The sequence below is a fragment of the Lingula anatina genome, chromosome 8, assembly GCF_051362555.1.
Source record: "Lingula anatina isolate TDL-2025a chromosome 8, LinAna3.0, whole genome shotgun sequence".
Classification (NCBI taxonomy): Eukaryota; Metazoa; Brachiopoda; class Lingulata; order Lingulida; family Lingulidae; genus Lingula; species Lingula anatina.
Window position 1 is genome coordinate 20,528,868 of NC_141774.1, and position 27,859 is coordinate 20,556,726.

Sequence of the window (27,859 nt, forward strand, 5' to 3'; positions counted from 1 at the left end):
CATGGTGGCAAGTAAAACAAACTTGATGACCAACTGTTTAATTTTTGGCCCATGTCATAAAATTCCACATCTAGCTCTCACCACCCAAATAGCTCTTTAAAATGTGCCAGAACACATTTTATTAAATGCTTTTTAAAGGAATTTTTAAAATCAAACTGATGTCGGTAGATATATTCTTCATTAAAAAGAAAACAAACTAGAAAATAATATGCAACACATTTATTTTTATACAAAAGAAAATGAAAGTTCCTTCCAACAATAGTCAATAAACAACCTCCATCATTTATCAGTTATTTTCATTTAGAAGGTACTCAAAACAATAAATAAATTATTCAAAACTTTCTTGCATGGTTTGAAATTGAATATTGAGTACATCTAGAGAAATGCTTAAAATTTCAGGGAAAGCTCAATCAGATAATTTCCATTTTACAAATCTGAAGTTCTCTTTACACCAATGATATAACAGTTTACTACATCCATGTAAATCTTAATTTTTCTTCCCACAGTTAAGTGTCAAATACATCTTGCCATGTAACATGATGATGTCTTGCTAAAAGAATTAATATCAGAAGCTGCCTAGATTTCCTAAAACTGATTATCATCAAAGCAAATGGCCTTAGTGCACCTGTAACATGTTCACTAGTTTCTTAGCAAAATATACTTAGGTTTTCACATTGATTATAATAATTTGGGCACAGGTGTAGGCAATATTACATGCAATTACCCATCTTGAGGCCAGTTTTGCAAAGTATCTATCACAAACAAAGTCTCATTATCGCTGTTTGTTAGGTAAATCTCTCCATCAAAGACGGGTTACTTTAACAAACAACACTAATAACAATGGTTTTCATGTGATATCTTCATGACACCAGCCCCAAGATGGCAATAAGCAAAATACACAAAAGCACTGCTTAGATTAATGTCACATTTAAATGAATAATTTTTTTAAAAAATGTCCAGCTGCAGACCGATTCAGAACTCATAAACCAAGAAAAAATTATATTACAAATTCAGAAGAGCCAAATAACACTCTATATTTCACTCAATTTGACTGAATAAAAAAGTGACTATGTCCAAATATGGCTCCTGGAGTATCAACAAGGAATTCAAACATCATCTTCCTAAACCATAAATAAGTCACCTAGAAGAGCACCCAATTTTGTTCCCTTCAGCTTTTCTTTTTCATCCATGCTATGACTGAACTCTTTAGTTTCTATAACCAGAAAATATCTGTCTTCAGAGTACAAGCAAACTACCATCACATCTGGCTTAAAATAATGCTCTTTTTATCTCTCTCTCTTAATATGATCTAATAGCAGGGGGGACATTGGGTACTTTCTGCTCATCTAAAGTAGTGTCAATAACAGGTCTGTAGTCTAGTCGCACCTGAAACAAGAAAACATACTATTACAGACATCTCAGAGAGACTCATCTGTCAAGGTTAGCAGGTCTTATCATGAAATTTTGACTTATGTCAACACTGACTTAATTTGGTAATTTTAGCTCTTTCTTTTCTTCTGTATCTTGCACACACACACACTATATAACTCACTAACTACCTGCCTCTGTCTCTCTCTCTCTCCAGTTACATCTCTGACTGTCCCTCTCTCTCCCTCCCCACCCTCCTCTCTCTCTCTCTCTCTCTCTCTCTCTCTCTCTCTCTGCTGTAACATCTCTGACTACCTATCTCTCTCTCTCTTTCCACTTTAACTCACTTTGCCTCTCCCCCCCCCCCCTCTCTCTCTCTCTCTCTCCTGTTACATCTCTGAATCCCTTTCACCCCTCTCTCTCTCTCTCTCTCTCTCTCCACTATAACTCACTTTGCCAGTATCATTATCCACATAAGACAGTGTGTGTTTCCTCCAGTGGTCTTTCAATGGTTTGGGTGTCTGTCCCGCTAGAGGTTTACTGTAGTCATACTCATCTACACGCTCCTGCAGGATAACACATAATTACAGTCAGTCATCACTACTTCGAAATAAATTCAATCTGCATCAAATTCACAAAATATCATCTTTGCATTATCTGCTGTTAATGTTATGGAGAGTGAGTGCAAGCACACACATAACAGCATGCATGCTTTCATACTGTTACTTAGTACTTCATTTGCAACAGATTAATATAATTCAACTTGAAAATTCTAATCTTATTCTATTCTATGATACCCAAGCCTTAGAATCTTTGTCCTATTACCTGTCTTCCCTACAAATATGTGTGTGCATCTGTGTATGTGAGAGTGTGTGCCAAAGCAAAGTATTAATTAATGAAATGAGTAAAATCCTATCAAATTTTTTATCATTAAACTTTAAATATTCCAAACAACTGTGCAATGTACCAAAAAAAGTCCATTATTAACTGAATTCAAGTAAAAATTTGTCATATTGTGTATCAAGTAAATTATTACAGGATCAAGATATCAAGTAAAATTTTGTCCCATTTCTCATCATGGAGTACCTTAAAGTCTTCTCTGGAGTGGGCTCCCCTGCTTTCTGTCCTGGCCTCAGCACCGTAGATGGTCTCCAGGGAGTTGATCATCAGATTCTGTAGCTCCAAGGTCTCCACCAGGTCTGTGTTCCAGATCAGACTCTTGTCTGACACCTAAGAATAAAGTAAAGAATAAAGTTATTACTATTATCTCTCTCTCTCTCTCTCTCTGTGTGTGTGTGTGTGTGTGAAGTGCCCAGAAACAGGACCATTATACACCCATACTGTCACCATTTCTAAGCCCACAAGTATCTGCATTGAGCAAAGAGGATTTTCTTCATACTATAAATATTATAATTTTATCTTCAATCTTTATTAATTTCCATGCACAATATTTATCTCCCCCCCCCCCCCGACCATTTATGCTCACTAAAACCCATCTCTCTCTCTTCACACACAAACTCTTTCTTTGTCTCTGTCTCTCTCTCTCTCTCTCTCTCTCTTTCTCCACGGATATCTAACCTTGAGGTCGTCCATTTGTTTCCACTCAGCATCCAGTTTCCTGCATCCCTCCTTCAGCACAGGTCCATCACGGAACACGGCAGCATGGTTCTGCATGTCCTGGTGAATAATACAAACAGTTTAAGAACTTTTCCTATTTATGTCATTTCCTAGATCAGTCTTATTTTCCCTACCAGATAATACAGTTTTTCTGAAATTTCCACCATCCTTTTTGAACTGTGGTCTTTTTTAGATATTTTATAACTTTTAATTTAAATCTTTTTTATCTGTTTTCTTTATCTTATGTTATTCACTAAACCAAAATACTTGTGTATGCCACAAGCATTTACTGACAAAATTTAAAATTCTTTTCTTTTTTTTAAATAGCATTTCTCTACCTTCTGCATCTGCAGTCTTAGCTCAGCAGTTGGAGTAGAACCATTGGCATGTCTGAGTTTATCAATATTAGCCACGGATGCCTCACCAGAATTCTGAAATAATTTAAAGAACCCATTTATGTATAACATGCTCAGATACATCTCAAGTTAATTTACGATGTGAAATATTAATAAACTTGTGCTAAATAAAATAATGTTCATTTATCACTTCCGAATAAATTAATACATAGTATGATTCTACTTATTCACCTTACATGAAATTTTGCTAGTTATATGTGAAATAGATGACTTGATAAATTAAACAAATAAGCTGTGTTCAAGTAAACCAAAAGTTGTTTTGAATAAGTTTAACTTAAACTAACAAAGCTAAAAAAAAAATAATATTATTAGTCTGAAGTAGAAACCTACAGCAGAGAGGTCCCCAATGGGTTCGCCAGGTTTGTTCTCCTCAGCAATGGTGAGAGCACATGCTCTTCCAAACACCACCAAGTCGAGCAGTGAGTTTGCGCCCAACCTGTTCGCACCATGCACAGACGCACATGCAGCCTCACCGCAAGCGTACAGTCCTGGCACGATGTAGTCTCCCTTCTCTTCAGTGTATTGAACCACCTACAAATAACATTATAATAATAAAATATTTATTTACTTAATCATGAATATCACTCTGTCACTTTTTCCTTTTATTTGAAGTTTTGGTAAACATCTATCTAAAATAAAATTAGAACAATTATGGTGTTAATTCGATCCATTCAAAAGTTTATCTCAAGATAAATACAAAAATACATTTATTAAATATGCCAATTCATTTATGTGTGTTAACATGCATTATTCATGTTTAAAAATTTTTACGAGATGTAAGTTTTAACGTAAATAATGTATGCAAATATACACATATGAATTGTCATTATAGTTTGTCTTACAAAAAAAAAAGTGAGAGCAATGAAATGATTAGTTGTATCATCTACCTGTCCCTTATAATTGGTGGGTACGCCGCCCATGTTATAATGGACAGTGGGGAGGACAGGAATTGGTTCCCTGGTCACGTCAACCCCAGCGAAGATCATGGCGGTCTCCGAGATCCCTGGAAGGCGAGTGCTGAGGATGTTGGGTGGCAAGTGGTGCAACTGTAGGTAGATATAGTCCTTGTTAGGCCCACAGCCTCTGTAATATGATAAGGCTATAGACATTAGATATATGTATATATGGTGGCCTCCTCAAATCTTGAAAGACAATTGCTGCTGCAGAAAATATCCAATAAAGTTCCAACTTGCTTTCACTTCTTCATATATATGGTAATATCATTACAGCTGTACAAAGGTTTAACAAAAAATACTTTTTTTCAACAGATTTAAAACCCTATAATCAAATATGCATGCCAACAAAATCCTTAATAAAAATAAGCTTTTTAAAGCCAAAGATCATGCTTTCAAGCTATTTAAGCAGACTTCAATTCCACTCCATTCCACACAATATTATCATTATTATCATTATTATTATCCTTATTATTCCACCCACCTTCCTTCTCTCATCTCAATAGTCATGGACCTTGACACCACATCCCTGGAAGCTAAATCCTTGGCAGAGGGGGCGTATCTCTCCATGAACCTCTCTCCATTTCCGTTGATCAGGAACCCTCCCTCGCCTCTGCACCCCTCCGTGATGAGGCAGCCCGCGCCGTAGATCCCAGTGGGATGGAACTGTACAAACTCCATGTCTTCGTTCGCCAGACCTGCACGTGCGACCATGGCTGTGCCGTCACCAGTACATGTGTGAGCTGAGGTGCATGAGAAATAGGAGCGACCATAACCTCTGGAAAAAAAATAATAAAAAAAAAAACATTATAATTTTTTTAACACATCTGAAAATATTCTTAACTCTTTTACAGTTTATGATTCGATGACTAGATATGTGATGTTTTGCTTACACTTGCTTTTAGCTTTCACATTTTGTGACACTTCACTGATGTCTGTCACTATCACCTCACTATCCTATCATAGAAACAAAATCTTACTGTTTTCAACTTAAAACTAGAGGATCAGAGAGGCGATACCGCCTCCGAATATTGTACCACCAGCTGGAGCAAGCACATTCGTATAGACCCCCACATACACAAAATAAGGGACACAGCCACCAGTTTTGTGCTTGACAAGCTGTAAAAATGCAATCAACAAGAATTTTTAAACTATTGCAAAAAATATATATGGTACAATCAAATTTAAGTTCTTCGTAAGGTAGGTCAAGGGTCAATTTCAAGGTCACAGTAAATTGCCAGTATATGACTTCCTATTCAAGTTCAAGAGTATTTATGGACCTATCTCTGTCAAGTTTGAAGTTAAAAGAGAAAGAAATTAGCAGAGTTCAGTTCATGATAAAAAGTAGGTCAAAGGTCAATTTCAAGGTCACATTTAGATTGCCAGTATATGACTTTCTATTCAAGTTCAATAGTAACTATGGACCTATCTCTGCCAGTTTTGGAGATAAAAGGGAAGCAAAATTTGCAAAGTTCAGTTTATGGTGAAAAGTAGGACAAAGGTCAATTTTAATGTCATGTTTGGATTGCCAGTATATGACTTCCTATTCAAGTTCAATAGTAACTATGGACCTATCTCTGCCAGTTTTGGAGATAAAAGGAAAGCAAAATTTGCAAAGTTCAGTTCATGGTGAAAAGTAGGTCAAAGGTCAATTTCAAGGTCACATTTAGATTGCCAGTATATGACTTCCTATTCAAGTTCAATAGTAACTATGGACCTATCTCAGCCAGTTTTGGAGGTAATAGGGAAGCAAAATTTGCAAAATTCAGTTCATGGTGAAAAGTAGGTTAAAGGTCAATTTCAAGGTCACATTTAGATTGCCAGTATATGACTTCCTATTCAAGTTCAATAGTAACTATGGACCTATCTCTGCCAGTTTTGGAGATAAAAGGGAAGCAAAATTTGCAAAGTTCAGTTTATGGTGAAAAGTAGGTCAAAGGTCAATTTTGAGGTCACATTTAGATTGCCAGTATATGACTTCCTATTCAAGTTCAATAGTAACTATGGACCTATCTCAGCCAGTTTTGGAGGTAATAGGGAAGCAAAATTTGCAAAATTCAGTTCATGGTGAAAAGTAGGTTAAAGGTCAATTTCAAGGTCACATTTAGATTGCCAGTATATGACTTCCTATTCAAGTTCAATAGTAACTATGGACCTATCTCTGCCAGTTTTGGAGATAAAAGGAAAGCAAAATTTGCAAAATTCAGTTCATGGTGTAAAGTAGGTCAAAGGTCAATTTTAAGGTCACATTTTGATTGCCAGTATATGACTTCCTATTCAAGTTCAATAGTAACTACGGACCTATCTCTGCCAGTTTTGGAGATAAAAGGGAAGAAAAATTTGCAAAGTTCAGTTCATGGTGAAAAGTAGGTCAAAGGTCAATTTCAAGGTCACATTTAGATTGCCAGTATATGACTTCCTATTCAAGTTCAATAGTAACTATGGACCTATCTCTGCCAGTTTTGGAGATAAAAGGGAAGCAAAATTTGCAAAGTTCAGTTTATGGTGAAAAGTAGGTCAAAGGTCAATTTTGAGGTCACATTTAGATTGCCAGTATATGACTTCCTATTCAAGTTCAATAGTAACTATGGACCTATCTCAGCCAGTTTTGGAGGTAATAGGGAAGCAAAATTTGCAAAATTCAGTTCATGGTGAAAAGTAGGTTAAAGGTCAATTTCAAGGTCACATTTAGATTGCCAGTATATGACTTCCTATTCAAGTTCAATAGTAACTATGGACCTATCTCTGCCAGTTTTGGAGATAAAAGGAAAGCAAAATTTGCAAAATTCAGTTCATGGTGTAAAGTAGGTCAAAGGTCAATTTTAAGGTCACATTTTGATTGCCAGTATATGACTTCCTATTCAAGTTCAATAGTAACTATGGACCTATCTCTGCCAGTTTTGGAGATAAAAGGGAAGAAAAATTTGCAAAGTTCAGGTCATGGTGAAAAGTAGGTCAAAGGTCAATTTTGAGGTCACATTTAGATTGCCAGTATATGACTTCCTATTCAAGTTCAATAGTAACTATGGACCTATCTCAGCCAGTTTTGGAGATAATAGGGAAGCAAAATTTGCAAAGTTCAGTTCATGGTGAAAAGTAGGTTAAAGGTCAATTTCAAGGTCACATTTAGATTGCCAGTATATGACTTCCTATTCAAGTTCAATAGTAACTATGGACCTATCTCTGCCAGTTTTGGAGATAAAAGGAAAGCAAAATTTGCAAAATTCAGTTCATGGTGTAAAGTAGGTCAAAGGTCAATTTTAAGGTCACATTTTGATTGCCAGTATATACGACTTGCATTATTCGAAAGGTGCGATGTGCGCATGACCGGAATTGTGCACTGCAGGGGTCAAAATAGTACCGGAAGCGTTGTTGACAGCGATAGGAACACATGATGGAAGCATAAGACATGCCGGGGGCGATATTAAACAAGCCATTTGAGGCGACAGAGGTGCCAGAGTTGAAAAGTTGGTTAAAATGAAGGATGCCCACACATCAGGCAAAAAAGAAGAGCTGATAAAAAGGTATGTTACACGATATCTTCTTAAATACAAGACCAAATACAAAACCCTAATGTGGTCATTATGTAATTATGTTCACCTGAGTTATTTATTGGGGAGATAAATTTGTCACCTGGTTCAGGCAATTATCTGATACAATCTCTGAGGTGGGCTATCGCACTGTACAGGTATTTAAGTACAAGCTCACTGTCAATATCAGTGCATCTATCATTTGTTTCTTCTTCATTATATTTCTGTTGTGTATCCAGGTAGATTTCAGTTAAAAAATATGACTAGGCATGTCAGTTTTCTGTTTTGTCATCAGTCTAATATGTATGTATGTATGTAAATTAATCACTGTTATAGATGTGTTGATGATGACTTTAATAATTATTTTCATGACTATTTTTTACTTGTTTTATAGGTGTAAACTGTACAGTGAGGATAGAGAGAGAAACAAAATATTGGATCCAGACGGCAGAGAAAATTAGAAGAAGGCCTACCAAATTGAAGTTTGAATCAAGACAGTGGAGAATGGACCAAGTCCTTGAAGGGAATGCCCAAACCTTTTTTTTTTTAATATTTGCCTATTAATAAATACAATTCAATATTTCGTCTAATAAAATCAATGATGTTGCCTTGGAAATATCTTTCCAAGGTACCTTACGATATTTCACTGATCCATGTTTTAAAATGCAATGTTTTAAACATTTTCTAGATATGTTCAAGTGCATTGTGATAATAAAAATGAGATATTTGGTAAAATTGTTCTCTTTTTTGTTATTTGCATAAGTAATATACGATTCAATACTCCTTCACAGTCAGGTTTAAACCTGGTTTTAGTTTTACTCGGGTCTAAGCAATGGCGATAACAATTCTCTAAAACCAAAGTAAAACTAAAACCAGCTTTAACCTTGCTGTGAAATCAAACCAAAGTTTCACATGACAGTTTTCATGCCATTTTTTTATACTGAGGTAATGTCAGGGTATAAAAAAGTCATGAAAAATCTTAATTCCTCGTAGGTTTCAAGACTGATGTAAAATTTAACCATTTCAGGTTTGTTGTGCATAGACTTTATGCTGAAAGTGTGTTTGTCAACTTCCTCATGTGCTTCGGACAGTTGTTCCAGCATTTTTTCTCTGTCACACTATTTCTTTATGCATCTTTTTTTTTTTTTTTGCTCGTTGTAATTCCACTCTTGTTTCCAAAAGTTCAATTTCTAAAGATCAGATTTTCTGTTCCATACTGAAAATATGTTGTTTTTCCTTAACTGTCGTTAAAAGAGCATCTGAACCTGCATCTGATACAATGCAGTAGGCATTGTGGTCTGTATTTGAGAAGCCATTTTCGTCCTCGCTGTTCAACTTCCCACTTGCCGCCAGGTTCACTAAAATTTGTCTCAGAGTTATCAACAGTTAAATGTCTAATAAATTTTCTTCGGGGCTTACAAATCTTCGATTCCTTGAGTGGAAATATAGTTGGTCTACCACCCAAATACGATTTATTCCCTCCTTCAAAATGAGCACTACACACACGGTGATACTTGGCGGGCTCGAACTTACTAAATTTGCCTTCATTTCCCGCTCGTCCAATATTGTCAATCCATATACCTCTCTTTTTTGGGTCCTTGGGGAAAGCATAAAATGACAAATTTCGATCTCGCTTTGTATTGTTGAAACAAACAGGCACAAAACACATAGAACCGCCGAGAGGCATTTTATTTCTGTGTACAGAAATGGTGGCAACGCAAGATAGGTCCCACTTTACCCACAATGCATTGCGCTCAATATCGAAAACGAGACGAATAATGCAAGTCGTATATATGACTTCCTATTCAAGTTCAATAGTAACTATGGACCTATCTCTGCCAGTTTTGGAGATAAAAGGGAAGCAAAATTTGCAAAATTCAGTTTATGGTGAAAAGTAGGTCAAAGGTCAATTTTAAGGTCACATTTAGATTGCCAGTATATGACTTCCTATTCAAGTTCAATAGTAACTATGGACCTATCTCTGCCAGTTTTGGAGATAAAAGGGAAGAAAAATTTGCAAAGTTCAGTTCATGGTGAAAAGTAGGTCAAAGATCACTTTCAAGGTCATAGTAAGATTGCCAGTATATGACTTCCTATTCAACTTCAATAGTAACTATGGACCTATCTCTGCCAGTTTTGGAGATAAAAGGGAAGAAAAATTTGCAAAGTTCAGTTCATGGTGAAAAGTAGGTCAAAGGTCACTTTCAAGGTCATAGTAAGATTGCCAGTATATGACTTCCTATTCAACTTCAATAGTAACTATGGACCTATCTCTGCCAGTTTTGGAGATATAAGGGACTAAATGTTATAATTTTGGAGTTACCATAATGTGCCTTAAATTTCGTACAGAAAAAATTAATTAAAATAAAGAAAATGTCATTTTGGTCAAAATTCTTGAAATAGGAGGTGCTCTGAAGTTTCAGAAGTTCAAATTTGATGAAATAATGTCATTTTTGAACACAAGTTGTCTGCTTTGCCAAGCCTTATGTTTTATTTTTCCAGAGTTCAAAATTTATTATCCATTACCGTACTGCACATTTTGCTTTTACCACCAATATGTACTTTTTGATACAGCGTAACTCGAAAACCGTATGGAATACAAAAAAACCGAGACCACCTCCAGTGTTGGGCTTTACATGCTCTACAAAATGCAAAAAAGAATGGGTCTCTAGCATTAACGGTTCCCGAATTAGAGACAGTTTTCAGTTTCGGTATCTTATGGCCGCTACTCCCGTGAAAATGCACCGATTGACCCCAAATTCATGGATATGAAAGATGACCTGAAGGGTAACACCTTCCAATAATATTATTGGTTAAGTCTGTGTGGTGTCTGAATAACAGGGCAAAAAAAATTTTTTTCGTAAAAAATTTCATTTTTTTGAAAATTTTGGCCCATTTGACCTTGAAGTAAAGGTCAAAGGTCAAATCCAAGGGTATATTTGAAATCTACACATATGACTTTTGGAAAGCCGTCTATAGAAATTTTTCCCATAACTCCTTCCGTAGGGTAGATAATTAGCATTTAATTTTGCCATTTTTAGACAAGGGTGCATTGCAATGAGTGCCACACCCAGACCCCAATACCGACAAAGCCCAAATTTTACGTGGAACGAGTTGAGATTATAGGTGACCTAAATCCATGAGATGGGTACGGGGGCCCTTACCGTCTAGGAGGAGAAGCGGTAACGGTAGCCGTCCGGCGGAGCCGGCGGAGCCGGCGGAACGATCCGGACGGGACCGAAACCATGTGTACCGCCAGCGCTAACGCTGGTGGTACAAATACAAATCATCACATAGCATTGAGTGTGTTGAGCAAAGTTTTGGAGCTGTCCTACAGTAAACCTCTGTATTGAACCGCTGAGCTTTTTAATGTGTCTGAATTATCCAGGCTTTTTAAAGATAAATCCTTCTTTTACACAGTTATTGAGTGAATCTTTGAAACTAAAACTATCAAATAACCTACAAACATTTAGCTGACCAGGTTCAGCAGGGTATTCTGCTATGCTGATCACTCACCCAGTAGCTAGGATGGTGTTCTTAGCCTTAATTCTGTGCAGACTTCCGTCCTCCAGACAGAACGCCAGTACCCCGCGACACTCCCCGTCCTCCATCAGAAGATCCAGGGCAAAATACTCGATGAAATAGTTGGTGTCATATTTCAGGGACTGAAAATAGGAAGTAAGAGATATTATAACCGCGGTCTATACATTTAACTTATCTGCATAACAGACATCTGGTGAGTAGGTCTCAAAAATCTAAAATTACTAGATAGAAAAATAAAGAGAGAAAAGATGAGAAAATGGGAGAAAGAGACAGTTTGTGGTTTATCTTAAAGAAACTGATTCACTCATCTACAAATGTCTTCCTTTACAAGTGTGAAATAGATTTAAAATATATATAAACAATGGCCACTAATTCCTCTCTTCTTGGCCTACACGCATTAAGAAACTGTCTTAAAACACCAAAAAACCAAAAGGCAGATGACCGGTGACTCACCCTTCCGTACAAAGTGTGCAGCAGGGAGTGTCCAGTCCTGTCAGCCACACAGCAACACCTGTGAGCTTGACCACCTTTCCCGTATTTCAGACTCTGACCACCAAAGGCGCGCTGGTAGATCTTCCCATTCTCCAGCCGACTAAATGGCATACCATAATTCTCAAGCTGAAAGGCAAGGCACCCCAAAAAATTGTTAATTTTTTTAAATCAACAATAAACTTGATTAAAAAATCTAATGACAACGTCACCAAGGGTACTTATTGATCAGTTGTCCTTGGAAACATGCAATAAATAAATAAATAAATAAATGGAAATTTCACCCTACCTCTATAACGGCTTTAGGTGCCTCTTCGGTCATGTAATGAATTGCATCCTGATCTCCCAGCCAATCAGATCCCTTGACAGTGTCGTACATGTGCCACTTCCAATCATCTTCCTCCATATTGCCCAGTGCTGCATTAATGCCACCCTATATTTGGAAAATATCAGCAATGTAAAAACTTTCAAGCTATACATGTATGTTTTGGCCATAATCAACTTACAGGGAATCTCATTTATTCTAACATGCCATGCCATGGACTTCAAAATTCTGTACCTGTATACATTTGTGTGAGACGTAATTATATTATTCTTTTATAGCTTTAGCTAAAAATGTGGCTAACTAACCACACCATAAACTAACTTCTTCATGCCATTAAATTTAAGTCAAATACAAAGCATATTTTAACCAATGTACAGAAAATATAAAATACAAAATTTATGACAGAGAGAGTGATAAAGAGATCTTGAGTGAAAGAGAAAGGAAGTTGGAGAGAGGGTCCACATTGCCAAATTTCAGTTCCACATGTTGTTGACTAACACAACTTACCTGTGCTGCAACTGTGTGAGATCGTGTTGGAAACAATTTGGAGATACACGCTGTCTTAAAGCCCTGGTTGGCCAATCCAAAAGCAGCTCTGAGCCCCGCCCCTCCCGCTCCGACGACAACTGCATCATAGGTGTGATCTATCACCTGATAATCCTTGGAAATCTGGAAGATATGATGTTTCTTTATTAATCATCAAATCAACGAAGGGCCTTGGTGTAAAAATATTTGAATATTTAGAAGGATCAAACATTTAAACTGTGAGGGTCTTGGGGACATCAGAATTGAATTGAAAATCTCGTAATTTTGCAATTCCATGGGAGACGGAGTTTTTAAACCATCATCAAATACAAACCAAAAGAAATGGATTGATTCATAGAAAATTAAAACAATCTGAATTATGCTACCAACTTAATTTTGATTATTTTTCTCTGTTTGAAATATACACAGGGTTTCAGCCAGGATTTTGCAATAGGGAGTAGAATCATTTTCTTACTGAGACGGGCCTTCTAGGCCTAATAATACACTCCAATAAATAACAAAAATTCTGAAAAGACAGGCATTCCAAAATTAAAATAGGGAGTCTAGAATGGATGCTCGGTTAATGCCTAGTTGAACAGATTACAATATTATTACCACTGGGCACGTAGTGTAGCAGATTTTCAAATACAAAAAAAAAAAAAATTTATGAGAGAGAGAAAGAGATAAAGAGGGAGAGAGAGTTCACTTGATGGTGTCTGCTGTCTACCCACCTGTCCTGTTTTCACATCTGTGTTCACACTGGGTCCAAAATGGAGCTTTCTTGTAGCTGTAGAGGTGGACGCAATCTAGGAAATAATAATAAATATTATATGCAATATTTAAAGTACATAAAGAACGTCTTAGTTCCTTGTGCGTACTAATGAAAAGCAAGGGCTATATTGCAACTTTGGCATTAATCTGACCAGGATTTTACTTGCACTTTAAGTTATGTACCAAATATTTTTCTGCTTGTACTTTAACACAATATGACATTGCTTTCCTCAACTGTTATCATTCGACACCGTTATCATTATATATCAAAATGCAAGCTTATGGCGTCTGTCCTTGAAATGACAAACTGTCAGTTACATGTACTGGAATTACTTTTCTTTCAAGTATTATGAGACATAAAATTGAAAAATATTATTTTGCTATCACCACTGAGGCTGTAAATTATAGCTGACAGCAAACTGACTGTTTTCTTTCATTTCTTTCACGGCTACTTACAGTACGTGAGACAATAATAAACAGTCAAGTTACACAACACGGCCGGCCAGCAAAAAAGTAAATTATGGCTTTATATTACAATTACTAGAGCCATACACCCACAAACAAAACACCCAGTATGTAACGCTCTTTGACGACCAACCATTTTACTGACACAGGAATAACTTTTATTGAACGGGGAAAATATACACAACAAAGAGTACCCAGGTTTTCAGACACTGGCGACCTTCACGCTTTCTAAAAGGTCAAAGCTTTTAAATTGTTTTCAGTGAGAAAACAACGCAAACAAATGTTAAGATTACTCCAAAGAGTATGACAGCCAATAAGCTTGTTGCGCCTAATGCGTCAACATTTGAAAGAAATGCCTACCGGTGTTTTGATTGCGATGTTCTTCACCAGCTGAGAGGACACTTTCAACACCGCCGCCATCTTGGATATATTCTATCCCAGAAGCACTACTTGTGTAACTTGCCTTACATAAGCCGAGATTGAATGAAAAACTATTTGCATAACACATTTGAAGGCATTTGCTGTTTTATGTGTAGTTATATGTTGGTATTATAACCAAATAGCCCATCAGCTGCTTTAGTTCTGTTAAAATAGCAAAGATTATTGTTGACCCCTGGGTTGACCCGGAAGTTCTTAGAGTTGACCTTGCGTGCCCTTATCCCGTGAGAGGCAGCTGAGGGGGGGGGGGGGTTAAGTTAAGTTAATTTAAGCCACACGAATTAAACGAGTGACTCCCAGTTTGAGAGAAAAAAAGAGGTATAGAGGGTTAAAAGTCTTCTACATACACAAAATCCACGCTTCTCTTTTTCAAAGATCTCCAGATATTCCAAATGATCGGCTGAATTTCCACCTAAAAAAAGACAAAAAAAGGGGGCGGAGGAAGCGGGTGTTCCCAGGCCTACATTTATAATTTGGCTATAAGGTGGTATTAAGGTTGGCCATTTTTATACATGAAAATGTATACATGACAAGCGCAAGCACGTAGGAGTCAAATATCAAAACCATGCCTTGTGGTTCCGTACCGCACAAGGCTGAATTATAGGTATAATTAGGCCTAGGCTACTCCTGGAATAAGAATAAGATTGCAGGTAGGCTAAATGTAACAAATATTGGCTACGCGAACTTTGATTTTTTTTAATGCTACGTACAATATTTGCCACTTTTGTTTGCCAAGGATCGATCGTAACCTCAATTTACACAAACCAAAAGTTTTCAGATGTTTTAAAAGTGACCTAGCTGTTTATAGGGGTCCTACATTTGATCGAGTAGTATATTTAGCGTGATCCGTGAACAACCGGGCCATGCCGCTTCTTATTTTTCGTCCTTCGTGAAACGAAGTCATTATACTCGTCGATTCTGATTTTCAACTCGTATTTCTTGTATTTTCACTGAGACATGAATAGTTTTATTCACTGTGATATGTGAATGATTTTATTTCCCGTGAACTGTGATCACTACCCCCTCCCCCCCCATGAGACCCTCTTTCAACATGTTAACACAGATGAGTACATGCATGTATTTGATGGTAATTAGACAATAATTGTCATTCCTGAATTGATTTTGAAGTAATTGTTTTTATTTCCCGAGCTTTTTCCTTTTATATAATCACTCAATTTTCGCGCTTTTCCCCGAGGTCATTTAATTAAGTATGAATTTACAGAGTAGGCCTACAAGGTCAAGTCAGTGGTTTGAAGTAGTAAAATAAGGTCTGTCTTAATTGATTTCATCGAACTGTCCGTTAACTAGGCAAAGGCCAATCATACCAGGCCAAGGACAAATTATGAAGTCGTTTAAACAGACCCTTCCGGTTATGGTGATTTATCGTTGTAAAAAAGTGCAGTGTAACTACTGCACCCTGAATATAAGAGGTTAATTACTACAAATTCTGACTACAAACTAGCTTCCGTTAATCACCGTGTCTCTGTCGTTAACTATATAGCCTACCGAAGGCAGTGGAGGGTAGTTGGCAGGAACCACAGAAACGCAGGATGCAGAAACGTGCGTGCATCTGGCAAGGTGCGGTGTTGGCATTGGTTCAGGGAAGCCGCAGCTTGTGCCTTTTTGTTTTCACACTATCCTGTTCCGCTTGCGTTGAGGAAATAAATGAACAGGAGATGTATCAGCCGAGGAATTCTTCATTCACACTTCTCACTTCCCCCAACCGTACTCTGCTGTTCATGGCGCTGGTACAGTTACCAGTGACTTCTCAAACCCAGGCTGCCAAACCGCTATTTTCTAAAATCGCTAAGTATATCTGTTTGTTTAGACCATTCAACACAAATAAACAATGATGTGTGGTGTGACGCCAATTTTTAATCTAACACGAAAATATGTTCTGCTGTTGTAAAATAAATTGAAATTTAACCGCAAGGAAATTCATTTGATATCGTGTGAACTGCTGATAGCGAGAATAAAGTCAATGGAACAGAAATAAATGGCCAACAAACTTGCACGTGTTCGATATGGAAATATAACTCGTGTTTAGGTCTTGGTCGAAAAGTTTAAATTAATAAAATTAATTTCATATAATTTAAGGTTAAAATGCATCATCCCAAACACGAATTATGAATGAATAAGAGGGGAAAAAAGAATCAATCAAAAAAAAAAAAAACAGATCGAGAGATCAAACCACCTCCTTCATATAGTAGGTAGTTCCCAGCAGTGCAGCATACATGATGTATATTAAAAACCCGCTTGTGAGTCATATGTAGAGAGGCCCACACTTGATGATCTAAATGATTTTCTTTCCAAAACTCCAAAATGATATCAGGCCTATTTGTTATATTTTAGTTCAAAATAATGGTTCCTCCTTTGTGACCAGGTTCAGTTACATGTGAAATAAAAATCGGCCTGAAACCGGTTTTCTTGAGCTACCTTCTTTAAATCCTATTTTTGAACTTGACGTTTTTGTCTGTCACTTTTATTTTGAAGCTCTTTTGTTGAAAGGTGCCCTTGTGACAGTGACTCATAAAAATAAAAAAAGATCAGAGCAACACACGAAAAAATGAAAACCAAGAGAATTTTTTTATACTCAGTCGATAGAATTTAGAGTAGAATAAGTTGACTCAAGTATGGGACCTGATGTGCGCTTCTCTATTTATTTATTTATTTATTTATTTATTTATTTATTTGAAAGTTCTAGTCAAAAAGTAAAAATGTACGAAATATACGAAAAACATTGTTTTTTAAATGAAATGTATGTACATCTTTCCTTTTTCACGACAAAAATATCCGATTCTTACCTCAAAAACTTCTGCTTCGCATCGGTAATTTCCGTGGTGACCAGGATTGCAGGAGAAAACAAATTTGTGCAAGTTTTTCAAATTTGGACTTTATTGAAAACACACACATGTAGCAGTAAAAAGGAAAAACATCTTAGAAACGTGGGTGTGATTTGTCTAAGCTAAAACACCGCAACAGGAATAATTCAATTTAAGGACAGGTTTTTAAAATACTCAAGAATGGCGGGGTTAAAAGATATTTTCAGATACGGCATCCAAAACCTAACGTGTGAGTCAAAGAATTGGCAGGGGGTCTTCTGTCTGTCATGAATTAATTTTCAAAATGCGGCGATGCACGGCACTTGGGATGAGAGAACCATGGTGAAAAGACACAGTGACGCACCTATAGGGTTAAGGTAGTGGTGGTGGGAGGGGTGGGGTAGAAAGTAGACGGAAGTGACGTCACCGCCTTGACACACCCCTTAACTACGCCACTGACACACCCTTGGATTTTATTCCATAGATTATGCACGATTACCGCCGACTAATACCCTGCAGTTTTAACGATAACTGGACATTAATAACTTTTATTTAGAATCTGTCGTTACCAGTAACACCCTGAGTTTTAAGGAAAACTGACATTAACAACTTCTATATAGAATCTGTCGTTTCCAGTAACACCCTGCGTTTCAGACATTGAACTTACCACGGCATACTCCGGTGACCATGGATCCAGTAACACCATGTGAGTTTTTGGGGATAACGGTTGGACTATTTGCAATATCAGCATGAGTCCACCGTCCCTGAGTCCACCGTCCCCCCCCCCCCCCCCAACTCAGGGTGCAATAGCTACCTGTAACTGCGGTATGCACGTCACGTGCTTCAGTTCCATTACTACGATGGCCAGAGCATCCATTCCTGAGCTTGTGGATTGCAGCGGTCAGTCGTGAGTTAATTTGGACACCGAGGATGATTAACAAGGAAGGGAAATCGCTAGCCGTGAGTGTATGCACCAACCTTAAAAAAGATGACCAGCAATGATTTAATCATAAACATTTGTGAAACGAGCACATATGTTTCTTGTCAAGTGAGACAATTAACAAGAAGCCTCATTTTGAGCCTTCATAGCCCCCTTAAAATAATGAAGAATTATCGAGGAAAACTTTTTATGAGACATGGATGAAAATATATACATGTCTATATATGTATGAATGTACTAGTATATGATGACCCGCGATCCTCTCCTCTTAAGCGCAGGCGCAATAGAAAACGTGTACAATGCGAAATAAAAATAGAAAACGTATGTGTACAATTCTCTCGCCAAGTATTTCTATTTTTAACTTTTTTTAGATGTGTGCCAAGCTTGTTCAGCCTTGGAGTTCCCAATAAGGCACAAGGTCGCGCGCACCGATTGTGACGACACAGTGATTAATCCGGATTTGTCGAGTCACGGGGATTGGGGAATAGACTGGTTTAAAAACCGCGACGGAATTCGTGGCCTTTTATATTCGGGACAGACAGCAGACGAGAAGGAGACAAAAAAGATAAAAATATGAAGGTAGGTCTAATTGATATAAACTAGTGTGTTATATCAGCATTAAAAGTCGCTGGTGTTGGTAAATTCGCAATTTATGTATTCTTTGTTTGCTTTTTTGCTATTGGAATGCACTCCCCTTCTTTTAAAGTTTAGATATCTCTCCAGAATAAAAATCATTTTTTTATCAGATCCATTTTCTTATGTTTTTTTTTTCCAGAATTTTTTAAGCACACCGTTAGTCTTAGTAGTATTTCTCCTGATTTCTGGGGATATTTTGGAAGCTCAGGGCGGACGGAAAAACCAGGAACGCCGTTTACAAAGGCTAATGCGCCTTCAAGCTTCATTGGGCGTCCCCCTCGCGAACGACGCTGCGAACGACGCTGCGGGCTCTGATGGCGACGCCTCGAAGGTGATACGGCAACTGCAGAGCACGGTGGCGGCCTTGGGCAGGCAACTTATCATGCAGCAGCTGTTTGTAGAGGAAAGAATACGGTCTGAGGGGAGCTCGGGGATAAAACAGATCAGACTTCAGACGGACGGTGAGTTTTGGGATCTTAGTTAGACGTGATGGTCCCGTGCAAATGAGCCTGGTTTTCAATGTTGCTATTTTGAAGAAATTATCAGTGTATCTTCGCTTGCTTTACAGGGTCGGTGAAATACTTTGCCTATATGTAAGTGTTGAAAAACCGAGTTTAAGAATTATCATATGAATATCATTACATGAAAAATTTCCCGTAGATGATACGGCCGCTAGAGCGTGGCGTGATCCCCTCCTATGCACGCGATGCTGGTGCGTTAAAGTCACTGAATTCTTTTATATTATGTGTTGATTATAACCCCTGTTTTGTCAAATACTCTAACAAGAAGAATCGCTTATGCCTTTCCTTCTCAGCAGAATCAACACCTAGCACATAAAATATATGACCATGTATGAGAAACTGACATCCCGTCTTTACTGAAAAGTTACCTTAGAGCAACTTTGAGTATTACAGTTTATATCACTGGAGACCGACTCCTATTTGCAGCATGCCTATGTCTTTTCCTGTAAATGGAAAGGATAAGTTAATCGCTTTATCATAGGGTGCTGAATTAAATCTAAGTTAAATGCCGAGTTAAATCATAGAGAAGGCAAAATGATGTAAGGGTCATTCCACAAAAAAGGGAAACATTTGAGATCCGCCAGTGATGCACATCTTTTATGGAATATCTGCTTAATTGCCGTTTATCACGTTTATATTCTTGTTTATTTCTCTCCATATTAGATGGATCAAACAGCAAAAATAATGGTTTGCATATAATTTGTGCATCACTGGCGTGACTCAAATGTCCTCTTCTTTGCGGAAGAACCAGTATTTCATCTTTATCAAAAATCAAGACATTCAAACCGCATTACTGTCATTTGAAACGTTCACCAGAGCTTCATTAACGCACAGTTTGCGTATGCGGCGGTTATCAATAAATCTATTAGCATGATTTGAGTATTTAAACCAACCACCAAAAGTCATTTAGAAGACGGAGAACTCAAAAATGGACACTCAAATTTTTACAGCTGATAATAGTGTTTGCTATGGTCTAGTTGAAGGGGCATTAGTTAATTTAGTAATATAAAATGGCCACAAAGCGTCGTAAATCAAAGGATAGAGAACTACAATGCCATGATGGACAACACTTATCTTCATTTTATGGACTTCGTTTTGACAGGTGTTTTGATCATTTTTAGACGAAAGCCTTTATCGACGAGGCATCTTTGCGTCTTTTTCCTTTGTCAGACGTGGCGGTCTTCTTATTCGTTAACATTTTCTGGTACAAAATGACAAATAAACCTTTCTTTATTTATAAACCAATTTATCTCTTTGTTTGATAACTTTATTTTATGTTTTGTTATTTATTTTTATTGCGCGCACGTGAAAGTATTTGTGTGCTTTGCAATACGCCGCATCTGCTTAATTATTTATCTGAACTAAAATCCCACGACCATTATTTTCGCTTTAACCTCGTGAATCTGCTATCTAATCCATCATCATCACACACTTAAAAACTGTCGAAATAATTTCCTTCAATTTCCACAAAATAAATACAAGTTCCGTTGCATATCATTTTCAATTTATTTCAATTTACGTATATAATCACCAATCAACATGTTCTAAGTCTATAATTAATAAATAATTATAATGAGCATCCGTTGTACAGTACTTGTAGTTTTCCAGGCTCAGTTTATATATGATGTCAAAAGGATATACTGCGGATTGAAATAAGTAAACAGCGGTCACGCTCTGAATGAAACGGATGTGTCTTCTATGAAAATTATATTTTCTTTAACCATATAAAGTTTAAATTGCATAAGCAGGTCATCCTAGGGTCGACAATAGTGCTCTCCGGTTCTTGTGTTGTGTTGCCCTTTTTGCATGGAGATATGTGCGTGTGCATGTGTCCATGAGAGATTGAGCTTGAGATTGATTTTAAAATGTCACAAAACCAAATTTGTCTCTCCAGGCACGCGGCCGTACCACTCCACGACGTACACCGGTAACAGCGCCGTCAGTATTCATAACCACGCTAACTACGACCGCACCATAGGGATGGGAGAGTTCGTCGCCGTATTGAACGGGGTGGAGTTCCGGACCAGACATAACGATTACAAGTTCGTCATGCCGTGTCGGAGAAGCAAAGATTTTCACTGCACGGAGGATATCCCTTTCCCTGATGTGCCACCAGAGGTACTGTTGGCATCGTTTGATAATTTTGCAACAGTGTCAGAATATTTCAAGTGTAAAGAAGTCTATTTAGTTGTAATAGATCTATTTTTAGTAGTATCAATCTTTAGTTATCTATCTGTTTACTTTTCTCTTAATTTGTTTATTCATTTATCTTCATTTTATGGACTTCGTGTCTTTTATTTTTGTATTTTTATTTTTCGTCTTGCTTTTTAAAATATATGAATCAATTTGTTTTTTGATTGTTTGTTTCATCAATTTATTCATCTATCTATCTATCTATCTATCTATTTATTTATTATTATTATTATTATTATTATTATTATTATTATTATTATTATTATTATTACCGTTCATTGCTTTTTCGTTGTATAATTACCAACCATGTATGAATTCAGGTAAGAAATAAAGCCACGGTGCAGGAACAAATAGCGGAGATGAAGGAGTGGTTCAAAGCCTGGAAAAATCAAGACAAATCTCACAGAGATTACACTAAATACTTCAAAGCCAACCTTTGCTACTTAGAAGGAGCCTGGATGAAAAGTTCAGGTAATGGAAAATTATCTGCGAAAAATAATGAAGTACTCAGAAAGCTGTGTCAGATGTAGAATCTGTGGGCCAGAATGTTACCAAATCCCCTATTCTTATTATCTATTATTTTGTTGTTTGTTTGTTGATTTCAAAAGAAAATATGTACTTAATGATATTCAGAAAATAAGATACTCAGAAAGCTGTGTCAGCTATGTTGTCGTAAGAATGAACAGTTTTTAAAATAATTGCCAGTAAATTATATATTCTTATTTTCTGTTTATTTGTTTGTGTGCGTAATTGTTTGAATTAATAATGTGTACTTCAACGGTATTTATTAAGCAAAAAGCTTTAATTTGCATCCCATTAAAAAAAATTACAGTATTCGTATCTTTCACTCACAGCATCTTTAGAAGAGTCTTTCGACAGCGATCGCCACTTTTTGGACGCCACGGACTGGTTTGACCTGCACGAGAAGGCTCGCTTCAGCGCGTACTCTGGTCGCAAGGACAACCTTGAGAACTTCGCCTATCTTCCCGTCACCATTTCCGGTCTCATCAACGGCACGATTCCCGAGCTTGCGCAGTGGAACTACCGGATATTATGTCATCCCCTGAAGAAGGACATACCGTTCAGCCACTTCCGGACCGTGGACGACCTTCATTCCAGAATGGCCTACAAATCCAGCATGGCGCTACAAACCGGATCACGAAGAGCGAGGTAAGGCCAATTACGGAGACTGTATCCGGTAACACTTCATTTCAATATTTTTTCATCTATCTATTTATCGGTTTTTCAGTATTGAATGAGATTTAATAAATGTTTTGTACAAAAAATAAATTAATCTTCTCATTCAACAATATCAGAAGATTTCATATTTAAAAAAATATGGATTAATTTTTGAAAAATATAATAAGTAATATAATTGAATGTAAAATATAATACAAATATAATAGTATAAATATAATTAATTGGATAAATTTACTAATTGTCTGGATCATCCATTAAAAAAACAAAATTACAAAATATTCCATAGGTTCCAACTAAACCCTGACAACCGTGAGTACTGGAGTGAAGAGAAGGCGTATCAGCGTAGTTTTCTGGACGAGCTGATGGAGCAGATCCCAGGCAAGGACAATTATCCAGCTAATATAACAGACGACATCTTTGGTTACACGGCCTTCACCTTGGACCCGGACGAAGACGGCAACGACCGCGTGCTGAATGCCGGTTACTACCATCGTTGGTTTAAAGTCGCTAAAAAGGTGTGTTAATTCATCTTTATTATAATTTTTTTTTCAAAATTATTCTATCATCTGTTCTGTCATTATTTAATCATTTCATTTTTATTCAAACTTTTAACATTTATGTTGACCCATATTCATTACTTTTTCTGTAAAAATAAACTGCGTTCAAAAGTTTTCATTTTCGTGGTACATGTAAGTTAGAAACACGAACAACCATAACAAGGACTTTATTTATGCGTTTTTCCACTCGGTATTAGGGAGCAAACGGCTTAACACAGATGCATCGTAGTTACTCGGACCAGAACATCTTCATGGCTATGACAACACAAGAGAAAGTAGCCGGTCTAAGTATTAAAGATTGTAAACTAAGGAAGAAAAACAACAGAGGTAAGTAGAAAACAGTTTTTTTTTTCAATTTTCATCATACAAGTTTTTTCCCCATTCTGCCTTAGAAAGCATAAACAAAGTTAGATTTACACCGTTTAACAACAGCATGCTGTAAGGTACAAATTTCTTCAACCAATAACTATTTAAAACATTTAGATATTGGAAATCGTATTCCTATATGATTTTAGATTGAAAGACTGTAATTTGTAGTGAAAGACTGCGGCAGAATAGAACAGAAGTGGACCTATGCTATCCCCCTGGAGATCGTGTATTCAACGCCTCTGAGTTCCTGGAACCCTTACAACCTGCACTTTAAAGGAGACGCCAAGTCCGACCTTGGGAAGACTGTGAGAGAGGGGCCAAACGGTAAGAACCGTGGGTGTAGAGATGTGCCTGGTGGATTTTGTGTAGACCTTGTATCAACAACTGCGAACCAATTTATTCAGTATTCTGGAAGTCTTAAAAGTCCATTGCAGTTGTTTGATACAGATGCTTTATTAAGACCACAAACTATAGTCCGCTTTTGCCCATTTACTCATTTAAAGATAATTTAAGCCCGGTTATAACCATTTTATGCACGGAAATGGATAATTACGCCCCCAGATTTCACAGTCGTATATTTTATCATAAACTGCCGATCATCTGCTAGTATAATCGCTATATTTTCCTTTTTGTCTTTAAAAGGTTCTGTCCGTAATGGAAAGAAGGAAGCCAACTTGGCATTTGATGGTACCAACAATGCCTTTTACTACCACACTCCGGTAGAGATGTTCTACACCAACGGGGATAAGGACGCTGCGGACACCGTGAGATATAGAGGCGTTGGTGTCTTGGACAGACAAGGTACAGTGATGATTAGAATTACAGTTATAATTTAACCACTGAAATCTACTGTCGGGTCTACGCTTTGAGTTATCAACTACTCTTGGAGACCATTTCCACAGATATTTAGATCGATCTATCCCCCTGGGGAGTCTCACTAAATTGCTGTCAACTTGGCCGGCTTAAATGTCTGTCACGCCTTGTAAAGTTGTTAGGGGGTAATTATCTGTACCCTTGCTGATTCGGCAGGCGTGACAGACAATTAAGCCTCTTGAGCTGACAGCAATTTGGCGTGAACCCCCAGGGAGTTAGGTTAGATGGGTCGATCTAAATCTGTGGAAGTGCAGTCTTGGACTGGGTTCCCATCCATAGATCGATCTAACAGGATCGGTCCATCTCCACAGGGTTTCTCGTTAAATTGCTTTCAGCTTAAGTGGCTTAGATGTCTGGGACGCCTACCTAAAGCTGCTAAACGATAGTTAATTAGCCCTTATCAGCTTCAGTAGGCGTGACAGACATCTCAGCCGCTTAGGTTAATTGCAATTAAGCGAGAATCTCCTTGGGGATAGTTCGATCCAATGTTAGTACAACAGGGTTTGGGAATGGTTTCTTGGAGTCCTTGACAGACAAGGTAGACTGATGATTAACATTACTGTTATCCTTGAGTTTGTTCTTTTTACATATTCGACATCTGAACATAAATTTTAGTCCATGAAATCTGATGGTCTTGACGTACCATACAGACAAGGTGTAAATTGAACACACTTTTTTCTAGGCGAAGTAAAATCGGTAGATGCCTCTGGTTTTCGAATTGAACTTAACATAGATGGCGCTGGTGAAATTCGTCAGAGATGGCCCATTATGCCCGTGTCGGTAGAGGGCAGCACCATCATGAAGGAGATCGAGGCACTAAAGGTATTATTTATTTATTTATTTATTTATTTATTTATTTATTTATTTATTTTAATTGGGACATTTTTGAAAGTATTTTTTAAAGACTTTGTCATGCACGACTTCCAACGGTTCTTTGTTTCTTTCGCTAAGTATCTCTGTAAGCTGAATGATTTCAAAACAGTGGTATTAATACATGGAACACATACAGTAGGATTTTAATTTTTGACAGCGTCTTAAACAAGACATTACCTATGACAAATATTCCTGCAATTTTTCACCCATCCTTTCTTAATCTTCTTTCCGTTTTCTCATATGTGTGCTTTTCCCTGTCCATATAATTTATTATTTTCACGTGGTGAAAACTTCACCATTTATTTATTCATTTATATATCTTTGTAGGACATGGTCATGGAGCAGCGGAAGTACATCAGCTTGTACCGGGAATTACCGATTGCCCTGTCCTCTGATAATGCCACGGAATATGCTCCAACTCTGCGCGACATCGAGCTCGAAACAACGGTCGCCACGGAGGACCCGCCTGGCCCCCATACCCACATGTAAGTCTCAACCTTCCCCCCCCCCACCCCTGCCAACGGAAGTTATATGTTTAACAGCGTTGGTTTTTGGATGAGCTATTTGTACATTCTGCACAAAATTTGTCGAATTTTCTGAAATGACAATTACTTAGGAGATAATGGAGGGAAAATAATTTTAACTAAATTTAGATTTCCTAATTATTTTCAGAGAATTTTAACTGCTTTATTGCTGGGGAGGGGGGGTGCACCCTTGGGGGCCTCTAGTTAAAACATTTTATAATTTTACGTTTTTAATGTATATTCATAAGTCGGGAAAGGGTTTAGTGTTAATACCGTTTCAAATTAACACGCGCTCGTTTTTAATAGGTAAAAAACATTGTAACTTTTTTATTGAAGGGTACGACTGACTGCTGACCACATCAAAATCATGAAAGAAGATGGCCGCGCCGTCACTGTTATGACGTCAACAGACTTTGGGCATTTTCACCAGCTGAGGGTCAGATACGTTAAACGATGCGACTGCTTCCGCATATCAAAGTAAGTAAAGTGAGCTTTATAAATTACTCACTTAACGTTTTTTTTTCACTGGGAGCGTAGCCTACGTGTGATCGAATTTTACTCATCTTCTAGTAGAAATAAGTTTAAACTAGTAGTTTGATGCAGCTGTGTTTTGATATTAAATGTCCACAAAAGAGAATGAACTTATTGAAAAGAACATCAGGGTAAATGTGTTATAGTTAACAATGACGATGTTATAGTTTCTGGTATATCTTCTCGACGACGCCTATAGCCGAGTTTATTATTATTATTATTATTATTATTATTATTATTATTATTATTATTATTATTGTGTTAGGTGTGACAACCAAAGAGGCGGTTGCTGGGACGGACACTCAGTGGAGCTAATCCCTACGGCAGGCTAATAAATGCGCATGCGTACAGACACCGGCTAGTTCCTGAAGGTTGTCAGACAATCTGCAACATAGAAACAGTTCATGAATAAATCAGACATCAATTGTATATCTCACAGTTTTATTTGTAATAGAAGATCATGTGATGATTTTATTTTATTTTTCTATTCATCTTTTATGGGGGTAGATTGGAAAGGGAGTTGGCAAGAACAAGTGTGGGATGGTGTTTTATTTGTAGTTTAATTAAGATTTTGTTGCATCCATTGTCAGTCATTGCACGTTAGTCAACCGGTTTGAGTAAATCCAGCTCTTACAAACTGTTTTTACTGTTGTTTATATAATGTGGTGCTCAAAAGAAGGCTTTGAAACCCTTTGAATAAAACATGTTGCTATGGTTTCCCGCTCGGCTTTATTTAATAGATAGACCCCGAGTCAGCGAGGGTTATGTGGCATACACGAGTGCGTAACACGTGTGGATGTCACATAACCCTCGCTGACGAGGGGTCTATCTTATTTAGACCACTGGTCCATGAACGGGCTGTAACGCATTCATGCTCAAAAGAAGGCTTTGAAACCCTTTGAATAAAACATGTTGCTATGGTTTCCCGCTCGGCTTTAAGTAATAGATAGACCCCGAGTCAGCGAGGGTTATGTGGCATACACGAGTGCGTAGCACGTGTGGTTATAATTAGCACGTTACACCACGTCTGAGTCTTTTGTTCTTCACTTCCACCGTGGTCTAAAAGAGGGCCCCATTGGGTATTTTTGCTACCCGTGAAAGCCACTTTTTATTTCCCAAGATGAGTGAAACGTTCATATTTTTTATCTTGACCCAAGATGCACCCCCTCCTGTGACTCGTAAATGCGACTTTACTTAACCTCGTCCTTCAGCAAAGAAAATTATACCCGGTGATTTGTGATTTACAACTCGCCGGACTGACATCTTCTATGAGATATGAATAAATTTTTATTTCCTGTGATTTGTGATTTGATGATTTTATTTAAATGTGGCATACACGAGTGCGTAGCGTTGTCCACTATCAAATTAAGTCTGTTTCTC

General features: G+C 37.4%; 2 protein-coding genes across 2 annotated transcripts; one reads left to right on the top strand and one right to left on the bottom strand.

Moving 5' to 3' along the window:
- Positions 1–204: 204 nt before the first annotated feature.
- On the bottom strand, positions 205–14,589 carry LOC106166829 (succinate dehydrogenase [ubiquinone] flavoprotein subunit, mitochondrial). Its single transcript, XM_087019223.1, has 14 exons — positions 14,363–14,589; positions 13,498–13,572; positions 12,749–12,910; positions 12,206–12,349; positions 11,881–12,045; positions 11,401–11,549; positions 4,839–5,132; positions 4,289–4,484; positions 3,732–3,932; positions 3,324–3,416; positions 2,947–3,045; positions 2,455–2,598; positions 1,821–1,934; positions 205–1,386 (listed from the first exon to the last, which is right to left on the bottom strand). Exons 1-14 carry the CDS (start codon positions 14,420–14,422, stop codon positions 1,300–1,302), a joined length of 1,983 nt encoding a protein of 660 aa, XP_086875349.1. The 5' UTR covers positions 14,423–14,589; the 3' UTR covers positions 205–1,299.
- A 3,617-nt stretch (positions 14,590–18,206) lies between these two features.
- LOC106174068 (uncharacterized) lies at positions 18,207–27,779 on the top strand. The gene is made up of 14 exons (XM_087019446.1): positions 18,207–18,222; positions 18,574–18,781; positions 18,978–19,299; positions 21,254–21,477; positions 21,873–22,023; positions 22,407–22,722; positions 23,039–23,267; positions 23,507–23,636; positions 23,847–24,002; positions 24,321–24,479; positions 25,234–25,373; positions 25,752–25,909; positions 26,285–26,425; positions 26,745–27,779. The coding sequence occupies exons 2-14, from the start codon at positions 18,776–18,778 to the stop codon at positions 26,809–26,811; spliced, it is 2,199 nt and encodes a 732-aa protein (XP_086875572.1). The 5' UTR covers positions 18,207–18,222; positions 18,574–18,775; the 3' UTR covers positions 26,812–27,779.
- Positions 27,780–27,859: the final 80 nt, after the last annotated feature.

What these genes read in the sequence shown, in the direction of transcription:
- LOC106166829 (XM_087019223.1), bottom strand. Translation starts at nt 14,422, where the DNA reads ATGGCGGCGGTGTTGAAAGTGTCCTCTCAGCTGGTGAAGAACATCGCA. An exon ending in ACATCGCAATCAAAACACCG is followed by an intron (nt 13,573 to 14,362) that starts GTAGGCATTTCT and finishes ATTATTTCCTAG; the next exon opens with ATTGCGTCCACCTCTACAGC. An exon ending in TGCACACTTTGTACGGAAGG is followed by an intron (nt 11,550 to 11,880) that starts GTGAGTCACCGG and finishes TCCTATTTTCAG; the next exon opens with TCCCTGAAATATGACACCAA.
- LOC106174068 (XM_087019446.1), top strand. An exon ending in ACCGGATCACGAAGAGCGAG is followed by an intron (nt 22,723 to 23,038) that starts GTAAGGCCAATT and finishes AATATTCCATAG; the next exon opens with GTTCCAACTAAACCCTGACA. An exon ending in AGGAGATCGAGGCACTAAAG is followed by an intron (nt 25,374 to 25,751) that starts GTATTATTTATT and finishes ATATCTTTGTAG; the next exon opens with GACATGGTCATGGAGCAGCG.